The sequence below is a fragment of the Asparagus officinalis genome, chromosome 6, assembly GCF_001876935.1.
Source record: "Asparagus officinalis chromosome 6, Aspof.V1, whole genome shotgun sequence".
Classification (NCBI taxonomy): Eukaryota; Viridiplantae; Streptophyta; class Magnoliopsida; order Asparagales; family Asparagaceae; genus Asparagus; species Asparagus officinalis.
Window position 1 is genome coordinate 11713446 of NC_033799.1, and position 14556 is coordinate 11728001.

A 14556-nucleotide genomic window follows, 5' to 3' on the forward strand; every position below is an offset into this window, starting at 1 on the left:
AATGTTACTTAAAATTCGAAGACCTCGCAATATTTGGAGTGGCACTACCGTAAATAAAACCAAACCAAAAGGTTGAAATTGCCAGCCGCTCACAAGAAGTTTTTCACACGGCTAGCCTCTAGACCCGAAACTAACTCCCATACTCCCGTCCACAAACACCGTGGCAGTCCTCCGTAAATAACGCAAAATCCAGTGGCAATCCTTTTACCGCTCTAACGGCCAGCAACAATATATAAACCCCCCCAGTCGCATGCATGCAACTCAGGCTCAAAGCGAGAGGGAGAAAATAAGAGAGAAAGAGCGGAGAAAATAAAATAAAACTTTCTCCCTCTTTTCTCTTGTGCCCTAGCTCTATTTTTTTTCCTAATAAAGGTAGATTTTAATGAGATTTTATGAATTGATTCGGTTTTAAGTTTTATTTTGTGGTTAATTTTGAGTTGTTTTTTTTTTGTGTTCGATATAGGGGATGGTGAACGCCGAAGCTATTCGTAGTGCCGTTGGAGTTCTTGGTGAGATTCTGTGATCTGAAGATTTTAAGCCTTTTTTTGGTTGAATTTTGGTGGAATTTCGTTGATTTTTGAGTTAATTTTCTGGAGAATGAGCGATAATGTCAAGATTTAGTGTTTTCTCCGAGCTCGGGAGGGGAACTTTTTTGGAGTTTTTTGATCGGTTGATTTCTTGATCGAGAATCTAGATTTAAAAGTTTGCCTAAAAAATTGGCGCCTATTTCAGAAAAGTTCAAAATTACTTGAGTTAGCTAGGATCAAATTACTTGATGTTTAGCGTTTTTTTTGTGTTTATTGTTTCAGATATTGAGCTCATTAATGAAAATTCAGTGGAATTTCCTTTCGTTTTCGAGTTATTTTATCGGAGAATAAACGATGATCTTAAAGATTTGGTGTCTTTTATGAGCTCTGAACGAATTTTTTTGGAGCTTTTTTGATCGTTTGATTTCTTGATCGAGAATCTTCGATCCAAATATTCACGTCAGTGACTAGCGCCTTTTTCAAAAAATTCAATTACTTGATCAATTTTTTCGAGATCCAGAGTCCGCTGATAAAAACAGGGAGCTCCGAATGTTTTCTCTGTTTCCAATTTATTTTTCTCTAATTTCTTTGATCCAATGATTTCCTGCTATTATCTCATTTCTGACCTATAATCTCATTTGTTGTTTCTAGAATCTTTCGTACTTTTTTCCAACAAGTTTAAAATTTCAAAATCCGTTATAGGTTTCACACTTTTTTTTCACGTGTCAACTAACCAATCGTAATTTCTTCCTTTAATTTCCATTTTTTCAATTTTTTTAATTCATTAAAATTTTCTTTGCCAGGAAATATCATCTCCTTCGGCCTTTTTCTGGCCCCTCTGTAAGCTAGCTCCCTCTCACTCTATGTCTCTGTTTTCCTTTTTTGGGTCTAACTTATTTAGACTGAAATCTGAAATGAAATTTGCCCTTAATTAGGCCCACATTTGTGGACATATTGAAGAAGAAGTCGGTGGAGAAGTACTCGCCGGTGCCGTACCTAGCAACATTCATGAACTGCTTGCTTTGGTGCCTCTACGGTCTCCCGATCGTCCACCCTGACTCCCTCCTCGTCATCACCATCAACGGCTCCGGTCTCGTCCTCCAGGGCACCTACATCCTCATCTTCCTCATCTTCGCCAACGATGCCAAACAACGAGTAATCACACTGCCCAACTATTTTATTAGTACTTACGTTTCCTGAATTTTGGATGATATCATTTAGTTAGGTTGAGATACAGCGTGAATTATCCTAATTTTCCTAAAAAATTAAATTTCTAGAAAATCTTGCAAAAAGCTACCAGATCGTGATACTCATATGTCCTTGTTAGAAATACACGAGCCTACATCATAATACATGAAGTGTACATGCAGGTGACCTTTTAAAATTAGGGCTTTTTGCGGATAGACCCCCTTATACTATAGCCCAATGGGTGCGGATACACCCCTGAGATCTATTCGCACTTGGGCAATAGTACTGCTAGGAGTCCCTTTTAGGCGCAATAGTATTGGGAATCTAGTCTATCCGTAATGGGGGCAATATTACAGGGGATTTATCTGTAATTAAACCTTAGCACTATTTCAAAGAGTATAATTGAATGATTTTATCAATGATATGTCTTTTCCCTCAAATTGTTGGGGTTTATTTCAGTCAAAGATCGTGGGGATCCTTTTGGCCGAGCTTGCATTTATTGCCGTAGTTGCTGGGCTGGTGTTGTCCCTCACTCATACCCACGAGAAGCGGTCTATGATCGTTGGCATCCTCTGCATTATCTTCGGTGTCTGCATGTACGCCTCTCCTCTAGCTGTCTTGGTAAGTTCTGCATTTCCACGATGATTACGATATTAAAATGTGGCCTATCTACCGTACTCCACTTACCTTAAAACAGAATTTGAATTCATAGAATTTTATATAAAACAGGAACTATTGTGATTTGTTATCTATCCTATCGTCACCCTGATACAATCCTCTACTTCAATTTGAGCATTAACAAGTTAGTTAGTAGTAGATCATAAGTATTCATCGATTCCGCGCTAAATGTACGTCTTGAATGTAAAAAGTACTTTATCTAACTGTCTAATTGCTGAGATCGGAATCGGAATCCGTAAATTTTTATATAAAATAGGCGCTTCCGTAATCTGAGACACAAGATGTTATAATTTTGGTCAACCATTAAGTAATTATTTTACAGCTTTACACTAGCTAATTATATATCAAATTGGCGCTAGCTGTTTGGATTTTTCTCTACTAGCTTGTTACAGGTTTTGATGCTTGCTTGCACTAGCTAGGTTCTAGCTTGTTTCAAGTGTCACTCTTGAACCCTAATAATGCTCTTTATCTAATTAATTACAGTGGGCAGAACAAGGCTTTGCTTCTAAAAACCTATCCTCTTGATCAATATTGCAGTCTATAGCCCCTCCTTTTTCTTTTGTAGTACTTGCTGTAGAATAGATAGTATTTGTGTAGATATTAGCATTTCTCAATCCCATAAAACGCCAACAAAATTCTAAAAAAACTAACTAAATTGCGGGGGGTTAATTTTGTGTATGTGCAGAAGGTAGTGGTATCGACAAAGAGCGTGGAGTACTTGCCCTTCATGCCATCATTCACCAGCTTCATCAACGGCGTGTGCTGGACGTCCTACGCCTTGATCAAATTCGACCTCTACATGGTCATCCCCAACGGCCTTGGTACTTTCCTCGGGGTCATCCAGCTCCTCATCTACGGCATCTACTTCAAGTCCACCAAACAAGAACTGATCTGCTCAGTTCAGTTGGATAGCTAGTACTTTTTAGTACTATCTTCTCCAAGCTGATCGATCCCTTTCTGTCTTGTGCTGTGTGTTGTTGTGGTGTCTGTGAAATATATGCAATGTGTGATCTGCTGACTAGCTACTACGCACGTACTATGCACGCACTGCCTCTGAATCATGTGTTGTTTTTAATTTGTTCTCTGGGTATATAAATGGGAAAATTTGCAAAATAGACCGTTTTTATAAAGTAATTAGCGAAATAGACCGCTTTTGAGAGTAATTAGCAAAATAGACCTCTTTTTGACAAAAGAGGTCGATTTTGAAAAAATGACTTCAGAAAACATACGGGACTACTAGTCCCGTATATTTAAAGCTAACTAATCTAATGATTAGTGTACTAATCATTAGATTAGTTAGCTTTAAACATACGGGACTAGTAGCCCCGTATGTTTTCTGAAGCCATTTTTTCAAAATCAACCTCTTTTTTGTCTATTGGCCAAAAAGATGTCTATTTTGCTAATTACTTTTAAAAGTGGTCTATTTCGCTAATTACTTTATAAAAACGGTCTATTTTGCAAATTTTCCCTATATAAATATATAACCCACATTGTAGCCATCGTGTACACAGTACATTTACAGTAACATTCTAACTCTCCCGTGAGTAACAAGTTCTTCCCCCCCTTTAAATGTAAGTCCAGTAATCATGGACAGAATCAAACCGCCCTTTTTCTTAAAAGATTTTGTGCCATCGTGTACACAGTACATTTACAGTAACATTCTAACTCTCCCGTGAGTAACAAGTTCTTCCCCCCCTTTAAATGTAAGTCCAGTAATCATGGACAGAATCAAACCGCCTTTTTAAAAATAAAGTGTTGCACCCAAGTAACTTTAGGGTTGCCTACATACCAAGAGATGTTATAACTAACCTCAAGGATCAAACACAATGTAGTTCTCCTTAGCTACCCACCCTGGCCAAAGGCCTACAAATCACACCCTAACACTCTCATTCCCAAAACAAGATCAATGAACCAATAGAAGTATCACTTTATGAAGCCTCTTCTTGCATTTTTAGATGCAAAATCATTAATTAAACTTGTATAATCAAGTTTCTCCACTACATTTTTCTCAATTGACAGTAAAGCTAAGCCGTTCAATCTTTCTTGTGACATAGTTGATCGAAGATAAGATTTGATCAACTTTAACTTTGAAAAGCTTCTTTCTGCAGAGGCAACAGTAACAGGTATGGTCAACAATATTCTGTAAGCAATCCAAGCATTCGGAAAAGTACCATCCAATTTCTTCAAATAATTCAGCACGTCAATTGCTTTTTTTGTTTCTTTTGGTAAGTATTCTCTCAAAAGTTTCAACTCTAAAAATAAATCTTCGCCATCAATATCAAAATGACTGTCATGCTTTAAAGATTCTTCAAGTTTCGCACAATAAGCCTTCAAACTAGCATCATCAACAATGCTGAATTTCTTCAAATCAAATAAAAACCCAAAGACTTCTTCATAATGCCGAAATTGTTCAAACCTACTCTTAAGAGAAGAAATAGCTTGATCCACTATATATAGAAAGTATTTAACTCTAAATGATTCTTCAGGAGATAATATTGTCTCTTCGGTAGCACATTCATCAAATTTCCTCTTCTTGCGAATGATACGCTTTTCACGAAATACAGCTTCAATTTCCATTTCAGATGCAACCTTTTTAGCTTCAGTAATGGCCTCCTTAAATCCATTTTCTCTGTACTTTTCAAAAAATAATATAAGCCCATTCAATTGATCTATAGCAATATCAATTTGCATGTCTTCCTTTTGCAAAAATTTGCTAACAGAATTAACAGCAAATAATAAATTGTGCCAAACAATCATACCCAATAAGAACTCAAAATTCTCCATTTCATTTGTTGCTAAGGACTCAGCTTCACTCTTTATTTTTGGATCTCCATCGATACTTGCCAAGTGAATTAAAGCATCTCTTATTTCTGTAGCTTGAAATCTTACTGCTCTTACACTTTCAACATGACTTTCCCACCGTGTTTGTGACAATGGCTTAAGTGTGAGACCAGAAACATGTTCTTTGAAAATATCCCACCGCTTAGTAGAAGATGAAAACAAAGTATATAAACGTTGTATCACTCCAAAAAAAGATATAGCTTTCGGACAAGAGTTTGCCATATCACAAAGTGCGAGGTTAAGACTATGACAACCACATGGAGTATAGAATGCTCTAGGATTTACTTCGAGGAGTCTTTTCTGCACACCTTTATTTTTTCCTTTCATATTAGATCCATTGTCATACCCTTGTCCTCTTACATTAGAAATGTCAAGTTCCAGAATCTTCAATACATCTTCAAGTTCACTAAAAAGTCCCAGTCCTGACGTGTCGTCGGCCTTAAGAAATTCTAGAAAGAACTCTTCTACCTTTACTGGACTTTCTGAAACATCCACACATCTTATTATAAGAGTCATTTGTTCTTCATGGCTTATATCTGGAGTACAATCTAGTATAACAGCAAAATATTTTGCTTCTTTAATTATTTTGATCATTGTATGTTTAATCTCTCCCGCTAACATTCCTATCAGTTCATTTTGAATTTTATGACTGAGATAATGCTTATGAGATTCACCACTTTGATAACGTCGAATATGCTCTTTCATTACCGGATCAAATTCGGCAATCATTTCAATTAAACTTAAAAAATTTCCATTGTTCTCTTGATAAATCTTCTCATTATCCCCACGAAATGCTAAACCATTTTTAGCAAGTGTTTTTACAACAGCAACTATTCTTAATAATACTTGTCTCCAATGTTCTCTCTCTTTGTTTAATATTTCTTGCACACTTTTATCAATTGTTTCAATACTACGCAATCTCATTTCCAATTCAATCCAACTTCTCATGCAACTTATGTGCTCACTACTCCCTTCATGACTTTGAAGTCTATGACTAAGATTCTTCCAATTTTTAAATCCTTCATTAACCAAAGAACCCATTTGATTCTTGTTTCCATCTTTTCTAAATAATTTGCAACAAAAGCAAAATACCACATTCAAAGAAGTTGAATATATTAGCCATCTCCTATCATGTTTCTCTCCATTTAACCATTGTCGAGTGTAATGAGTGGAAGAGAAATGTCTGCCTTCAATATCTTTAGGAAAATCAATAACAACTCTTTTGGGTCCTCTTTCTACTAAAAGATCTCTCAATTTTTGATCAATATTACCCCAATTTGCTGGATCGTCAACATTCATGTTTTCATTGACACTCTCAATCCTAAGTTGAGTAGGTTCCTCAATGTTTCTATCATCTTCTGCAGGTTCTTCAATATTCATATTGTGTTCAGTAGGTTCTTCAATATTCATATCATTTTTCTGTTCTTCATTTTGATTTTCTTCATTATTATGTTCTTCGTTATCATGCTCTGTATGTCTACTACTAAAAAACTTATCTAGCGCTCCTGCTTGAGACTTTTCCAATTTTTCCAATTTTTGTTTCTTTTTTCTTTTTTCATATCCAGAACTATACTTTCTAGGAAGCATGATGAACGCTGAAAAAATATGATCAATCAACAATGCAAATTTCAGATCAACAAAAAATTATATACAAATACTAAAATACATAAGATCAACAAAAATTATAATTTATGAAGTTATAAAATTACCTTGAAATTTGAATAGCTTCACTTCAAACAAATTTCAGATCAACACGCTTGAATCCTAAAAGATGCACTTTTATCTCTTGTTCCTATTCAATAGACAAAAACAAAGTTTGGACTTAAGATTTTTTTTGGGACACGAATACGATGCAATCATTTGATCATATTGGGTCATGAAACAAGCTCTGAAATAAATCATATAATTGAATGGTAACATGCATCAACTAGTTTTTGGCCATGGTAACAAGCTCTGAAATAAATCAAATTTGATGTTAATATATCAAAACTGGACATAGGATTATAGGAATCTCCATTTAGGTTAATTAACTTACTTTTATCCGTCTTTAAAAGTCTATGAAGCTATTGCTAAAGGACAAAAAAAAAAGTTGTAGGATGCTGTAGTAGGACATTAGTCAATTATAGCCTACAAAGCTACTTAGCTAGTAGCTACACAATTACATAGTTTACTGTTTACACTTTACATTAGTCAATTACAGCCGAACATGCCAGGTTTAAGCGAAAAAGCATCTCGCACCTTAATTCGGCGGAGGAGGCGTCAGGCGTAGACGGCAAACAGACTCGGCGAGGTCGCGTTTTCCGGTGGGAGGGGCGGAGGGAGTCGCCGGAGGCGGCGCCGTGGAGTTCGACACTTCGACGAATCGACGGTGGAGCCGTGGAGGAGCGGACGGAGTCGGGAATAACTGAAGAAGATGAGAGGTCAGAGAGAGACCTAGGTTTTGTCACTTTTGTGTATTTATAGGAATTGGAATTATGCTATTAGAACCCTCTAACAATTTTGCACAAAAATCCTCTTACTTTTTCATATCTATAAAAGGTATAGAAGTATTATATTGGGGCCCCTATTTTTTGAGGCCCTAGGCGAAGGCCTCTCCCGCCTACCCCTAGGGCCGGCTCTGCTTATGCTCATGTGCATGTCCAAAAGTGTACAGAAAGTGAGAACCATTTTATTTTAACATGTTTGGCATTGTATACTTACTAGTTAACTTGATTTATGTAAAGGTAAAAATTAATTAAACTCGTCACTCTTTTCTTTTATTTAATATCTAAACTCTAAAGTAGTAAACTAGCTATTAAAGTCTTTACATTAAACCCACGGGATCGAATTTCTAAAAATGCAATAAACCGCCTATAACTGTTGAAATTGCAGAAAACTTCCCAATAGGTTTTCGCATTTTCCAGATAACTGTAATGACGGCGTCAGACCATTAAGGATCTAAATGTGTTTGCACATGCAAAATGTGGACTGATGCCATCGTGGGAGTTATCTGCAAATATTAGCGGAGAAAAACTCTTTTGGGGATTTTGCAGCAATTTCGATAGTTATTGGGGGTTTGGTGCAATTTTCAAAGTTTTTTTTGGGGATTTACTATAAAATATACTGAAAGTTCTTTTTTTTTGGCGTGGGTTGGCGGGGTTGGGGAGGGGGCTTAGTGTAATTTACCCTCATTTTATCTTAATCATCTAGACGAATCCAAAGAGGGAATGAAGCATATTTCACTCATCCCCTTGAATTTCACTGAGAATGTCTGCTTTCAAATTTAACATGGAGATAATTAATTTCTCATTAACCTACTACAAGATACGGAGCAAATAATGAATTATCTTTAATCCACTTTTGCACCTGCCGCGTGAAGTCTATATAAAATTTAAAACTACCCAGTTCTTGAATTTTTACTTCTACCTAATACTTTCTTATTCGTATGTAGAAAATTATTACCTTAATTAGCTGCAATAAAACAGATAAAAATGGAGGTGTTTTTTGGATAAAATTTTTGAATTCGGGTATTAAAGTAAAGGACTTGGAAAAATCCCGAAAGAAAGACAAGGGGTATGAATAAATATTATTCCAAGTTTTTATTCTACTATACTTAGTAGGTTGGGCCATATTTCTTTGGGTTAATTACGAATAGACTCTCTGTAGCTCTATTTGTGGTGAATAGATCCTCATTTGTTTTGATAGGCATATCTATTATATCCTAAGGGCCTGTTTGGATTTGTAGGGGGTGAAGGGAAGTTAAGGGAAACTGAGAGAAGGGAAGGGAAGAGAAGGGAAGGGAGTTCCCTTCCCCTTGGTTACACCCCAATTTGGGGGGTAACAAATTTTATACTATTAGGGGGTGAACCAAGGGGAACTAGGGTGAATTAACTTCACCTCCTAAGTGTTCCCAAACAAGGTGAATGGAGGTGAATGGTTCCCCTAACTTTCCTTCACCCTCATTCCACTCAATCCAAACAAGCCCTAAGGTTTTAAACTTTACACGTAAATACTCTCAGTTATGCAGATTTGAGAATATTTAAGTATAAGTTTTAAAAATTTTAGGATATTTGATTAACCATAAGTTTTAAAAATTTTAAAATACATAAGTGCTGTCATGCATAAACAGGTGAGGGTATAAGTAAAATTTTTAAAAATGTCAAGGGTATATGAGTGCTGCAAAAAACAAAGAGTATGTAGGTGCAACGTAGTAGAAAGTTTAGAGTATTTAATTGCGATTAAACCGTGGCAACAATGGTCCACCAATTCATTGCCAACGCTTAGTGGCACTACCTGTAAATAATTCCATGTCCAGTGGTAATCGTATACAGGCTTAACGAGCACTCCCGCCCTTCATAAACCCCGAAAACCACGCAAATCAACTCGAGCTCAGGAGACAGAAAAAGAAAAAAAAATTAAATAATAAAATCTCTCTCCTTTTCTTAATAAAGGTAAATTTCGATCTCAATCAGCGCAATTAGTTCGAATTTTAGCTTATTTTTACCGTTAATTTCAGTATTTTCGTCGGATTTAGTTGAGCTCTTTTGATCGGTTGGAGAAGATGGCGATCTACGGAGCGATCCGTACTATCGTCGGTCTAGTAGGTGAGTTTCTCGATGGATTGGTCTAGATCCGAGAGCGATCTGGTAATTTCTAGGATTTTTTTCCATTTTTGGAAAATTCCGGGAAAATCTCTTATTTTGAGATGTCAGTGAGGAGTTATGCTGATTTTTTTTGTCTGTTGAATTATCTGAATTACTTTGAAAATATCTAGGTTTTTTGGGCTTCTTTTGAGAATTTCGCGCCAATTATCTGAGATCTGAGTAGCGATCTCAAGTTACGAGCTTTTTCCCCTCGAAAAATTAGTTGAAAAATAGTTGTTTTCTTAAAAGAGATAGGATATCTCATCAATCTCAAGTTTAGTTGTGAGTTCAACGACGAAAATTTTGGTCTAATTCCTTTTAAGGACGAGAGACTGGCTTTTTCAGATCTAAGGATTTCAAAAAAAAAAAAAAAAAATAGCTCATTAGTCTTCATTTTGTTTGAGGCGGTTGTTATTAAGGTAATGATCGCAAACTTCTACTTTAGTTTCCTGTTTTAGAAATATTTCCTTGGTGAATATTTTGAGTTTCGGAGCTGTTAGTTTCTTCATCGAGAAAGCTACAATAAAAATATCTCACTTGGCGCCTTTTTCTTCAAAACTTTTTATCGAGATTCTCTCTTGTTTTAAAACTTTGAAAATTATTTCATATAATTTCCTATTTGCTGGACTTCGGGTTTTTGTTAATTAATTAATTATTTATTTATTTTGGTGTGATTTTGGTTTAGGACAAGGAGTTAGCTACTTTTTAAATTTTTCTTTTAATTTAAGTTCATTCTTCTAGAAGAATAACAGACATTCATTTTTTTTAAAACTTTCAGTGTAATCTCAAGAATCTTTACTTGTTTTGGTAAAAAGTTTGAATTTTTAGCGATAATCCGTTCGAGATTTCATATTCTTGCAGTTCCTCGTTTCTCGGTAATACTTCTCTATAAAGATTCTAAAAACTTTATATAATTTCTATCCATTAATTAACTAAATTTATCTTCATTGTGACAGGGAGTTTCTTCTCGTTGGCTCTTTTTCTGGCCCCTGCGTACTCTCTCTCCCTCTGTTTTTCGCTCCATTTTATTCAAAATGAAAGGATTTTCTTATATTTGACCCTAAATTTTAATTTTATTCTAACACCCCAAATTGATCAAGTTGGTAAGCACTAAGTAGCACACCCATATTTGTAGTTTACAACTTCAAATCCATTTAAGTTGTTTTAAGGGTTAATTACACATAACCCCCCGTTGTATTTTGTCATTTAAAATATAAAATTTGGGTTTTTTTCCCCTCTCAAGAAAAATTTATTCATTTGCAAATTACATACAGGGTAGCCGGTAAGAAAAGTTAAAAGTGTAGGGGGTTTTGTAAGTCACTTCAGAAGAGTTATGTGAGATAAAAAAAGTTTGGGGTTTTGTGAAATTAACCCCTGTTTTAAACACCACCGCCAAGTAACAACTCAAATGGATTTAGAGGTTTAGATGCAGATATGAGAACGTGGGGCCCAACATCAAATAAAAATAGTTTAGGGTCCAATGAGGAAACCCCAAACCGGAATTGGACTTTGACCGAAGAGTGTACTTTATATAGTCCCACAATTCTGGATATCGTGGCGAATCGCGCGGTGGAGGACTACTCGCCGTGGCCGTACTTCGCCACGTTCATAAATTGCCTTCTCTGGTTCTTCTACCGCCTCCCCTTCGTCCACCCCGGCTCCTTCCTCGTCCTCCCCGTCAACATGTTCGGCGTCCTGCTCCAGTTGATCTACATCGTCGTCTTCATCCTCTGCGCCAACAACCCCAACCAGCGAGTACGTACGCATGCATGCTTCCTATGATTTCCCTGCGCATTTCAAATTTCTTGAATTTTTTTTTTCTTAGTTCTATCAAAAAGTATCATAGAAACTAATATGTTTAACCACAATAGTATGCTATTTAGCATTCCAAATCATAAAACTAATTACAGCCGTACGTCCACTAAATAATAAGTTAGTGATTTCTCCACTAAATTAATTTTCTAAATATAATGGAGAACAAGTAAAGCTCCCCTAAACTTAAATGCACAGAAACTCCTCTATAGTCTGTTTTGAAACAAGTACTCAAAATTTTATATTATAAAAGAAGTTCCAAACTCATTGATTGCACTAAATTAGTTCATTTAGTTTCAATTTGTAAGTTTAATTAACTGTGAAATAAAAAGCAACAATGTTTCGTTTTTCTTTTCTTTTTTTTAATAATACCAGGCAACAGCTAGCCAACGATCTCTCTATAAATCCATTAAACTTTGCACAGTGGACATTTGTAATTAAGAGCATCTCACATAGAGTGGGTTTTAATGGGCTGGGAATTGAGGAATGGTCTTCATGATCGCGAGAAATGAAGAGGGATTTGAAGACATAGGTATATCTACTCCTCTATACAAATAGGAGAACCCAAGATTTACTATTCATGATACAGTAAATACTACAGTAGTATTATCACTGTAGCAAGCATGAAACTGGACAACGCTTTTTTTTTATTTTAAAATATTACTTAACCCACGTGAATACTGTAGCAGAGATGTGATACTGTGGTAATTTTAAAAAAAGTTGAAATACTGTAGCAGTTAAACCGGGAATACTGTAGCAAAAGGTACGTGAGCACGGTGTTCACACTAGTATAACGGAATAACAAAAGAACTAACTATGTTTACTTAATTTTGCGGTTAAACTAACAGATTTCAACTAAAGAGACTAATTTGCAGCAGCCATTAAGTTCCTGAGGGACTCATTGCCCTTCGCTATATCAAATTTCGGGGGACTTATTCAAATAAATGAGATTTGGTGGACCAATTCTTTAGAGGAAGGAGGACCAATAGCTTAACACCCATTATATTTAGTGGGCACGACATAAACCTGTCAAACTCTGGGTGTTTATGCAAAGAAAAAAAAGAATTTCCTACTGCGTTCCCCCCTACAATGCTACATACGATAGTCAGTTTTAGTCGCCAAGTGCTTTGCGCGTGATATATTTTTGACAATTTTGTCTTTATACTTGCCGCTTTTTTAAACTTCACGTTAATGCCGTTTATGAAAATGTAAAATAACACCTCATGAAAGTTTTTGAATTACATAAATTTTTTTCGTGGCTAATTTATTAATTTAGCTGGTTTTTCACTAAACGCTCTAAATTTTAGAGGGTATTGTAAAAATTTAGCCTTGTTTAATTTCAGCGGACACTTATCGCAATCTTCATCCTGGAGCTGATGTTCTTTGTGCTGGTGGTCGTGCTTGTGCTTTCCTGCGTCCGTTCCCAAGAGACAAGGTCCACCATCGTTGGTATCCTCTGCATCATTTTCGGTATTCTCATGTACGCCTCTCCTCTCAGTGCGCTGGTAAGTATTTTCTTTCCCCCCTTTTCCTCTCCAAATGTAATAACGTATTTAAATTAGGGTCAATTGCGAATAGATCTCCTTAGTATCACCCAACTGCAAATAGAACTTCTATAGTTCTATTTGTGAGAGTAGACCTCCTAAGTAGTTTTCTTTAACTATTAAAATTATTAAAAATGTTTTGAGGACGCGGATAGGATAGAACTTCTAGTTCTATTGGTGAAGATATGCTCCTAATTGCTGAATTTTTTACTTTTAAAATAATCTAAAAATTCATTCACAAAGGGGATATATTCGCACAAGTGCCAGTACTACAAAAGGTCTATTCGCACAAAAAGAACTACATGGTCTATTCGCAATGGGATGATACTGACATAGGGTCTTTTTGCAATTAATCATTTATATTTCTCAGGAAATGTTTCTTGTACTGCTGTTTGAGTATTATAGGGATGAATCACAAAACTTAAAAAAGTTCTTTCCTTAGGACTTTTTCATATGAAAGATTTGAATAATTTGGTCTGAAAAATAGGCTAAATGCAAGTGCAAATGTGGACTAAAAGGTGACAAATAAGGAACTGTTATGTGAGGTCCGCCCTTGCATGAAAGTTCTTAATGTTCAACGTTTAAGCAATCCTTATTAGTCAGATAATTTGTGCATGATTATCATGGTTTCTTTCATTGTGTATTTTACTATAAAGTAAGGTATAAATTTAGTTACGAAAAATGTCAAAACCAGAGCCCATCCAGTTGACAAAGAACAGGCCAGACCCGTGGAACAAAACAGTATATATTATTAATCTTGCAAGATTTTGTTAATTTTATAGTATCAAATGTCCAAAAATATTGGGTGGGATCTCTAGCGAAGGACTCCAATAACAAGTGATCGAGGAAATTTATCTATCGGGCGTTGCAGATATCTGTGACCCGGACCGAGAACTTGAGCTACATGCCATTAATGCCGTCTTTGACGAACTTAGCCAACGGCATTTGCTGGACGATCTACTACTCTATCAAGTTCAGCCTCTACATGGTGATCCCCAGCGCCATCGGCATTGTCATCAGCGTCTTCGAACTCATCATCTATGCCAGAATCTACTTCAAAGTCCGGTACCCCAAGCCTCAACCTGAGACCGAGCAAGAACGATGAGCGAGAGATTGCATTGGATTTGTGCTGATGGAGCTTTACTTTGATTTTTCACTTAGGAACACGAAACAGAGGAAACCTGATTACTTTGATAAGAGCACTGAATTTGGTGGAAACTTCGGCTCTATATCGTCTCAATTTTCACTGTCAATTAGCGTTACAAACCACTTCCCTGTAATTTTGATCAGCAACTCATATTTCATGTCACCTTCACAGATCGCACAACATATCAATTAGAAAAC

The 14556-nt window shown here is 36.0% G+C and overlaps 3 protein-coding genes across 3 annotated transcripts; 2 read left to right on the forward strand and 1 right to left on the reverse strand.

Annotated features, from left to right (window-relative positions):
- Nucleotides 256–3452, forward strand: LOC109846472 (bidirectional sugar transporter SWEET4-like). Its single transcript, XM_020415716.1, has 6 exons — nt 256–373; nt 463–509; nt 1331–1367; nt 1463–1682; nt 2175–2336; nt 3079–3452. Exons 2-6 carry the CDS (start codon nt 467–469, stop codon nt 3307–3309), a joined length of 693 nt encoding a protein of 230 aa, XP_020271305.1. The 5' UTR covers nt 256–373; nt 463–466; the 3' UTR covers nt 3310–3452.
- On the reverse strand, nt 4317–7607 carry LOC109845744 (zinc finger MYM-type protein 1-like). The gene is made up of 4 exons (XM_020415016.1): nt 7473–7607; nt 6944–7026; nt 4645–6829; nt 4317–4533 (listed from the first exon to the last, which is right to left on the reverse strand). Exons 3-4 carry the CDS (start codon nt 6819–6821, stop codon nt 4317–4319), a joined length of 2394 nt encoding a protein of 797 aa, XP_020270605.1. The 5' UTR covers nt 6822–6829; nt 6944–7026; nt 7473–7607.
- LOC109844554 (bidirectional sugar transporter SWEET7b-like) lies at nt 9752–14438 on the forward strand. The gene is made up of 5 exons (XM_020413635.1): nt 9752–9817; nt 10813–10849; nt 11392–11611; nt 13012–13173; nt 14084–14438. Exons 1-5 carry the CDS (start codon nt 9775–9777, stop codon nt 14315–14317), a joined length of 696 nt encoding a protein of 231 aa, XP_020269224.1. The 5' UTR covers nt 9752–9774; the 3' UTR covers nt 14318–14438.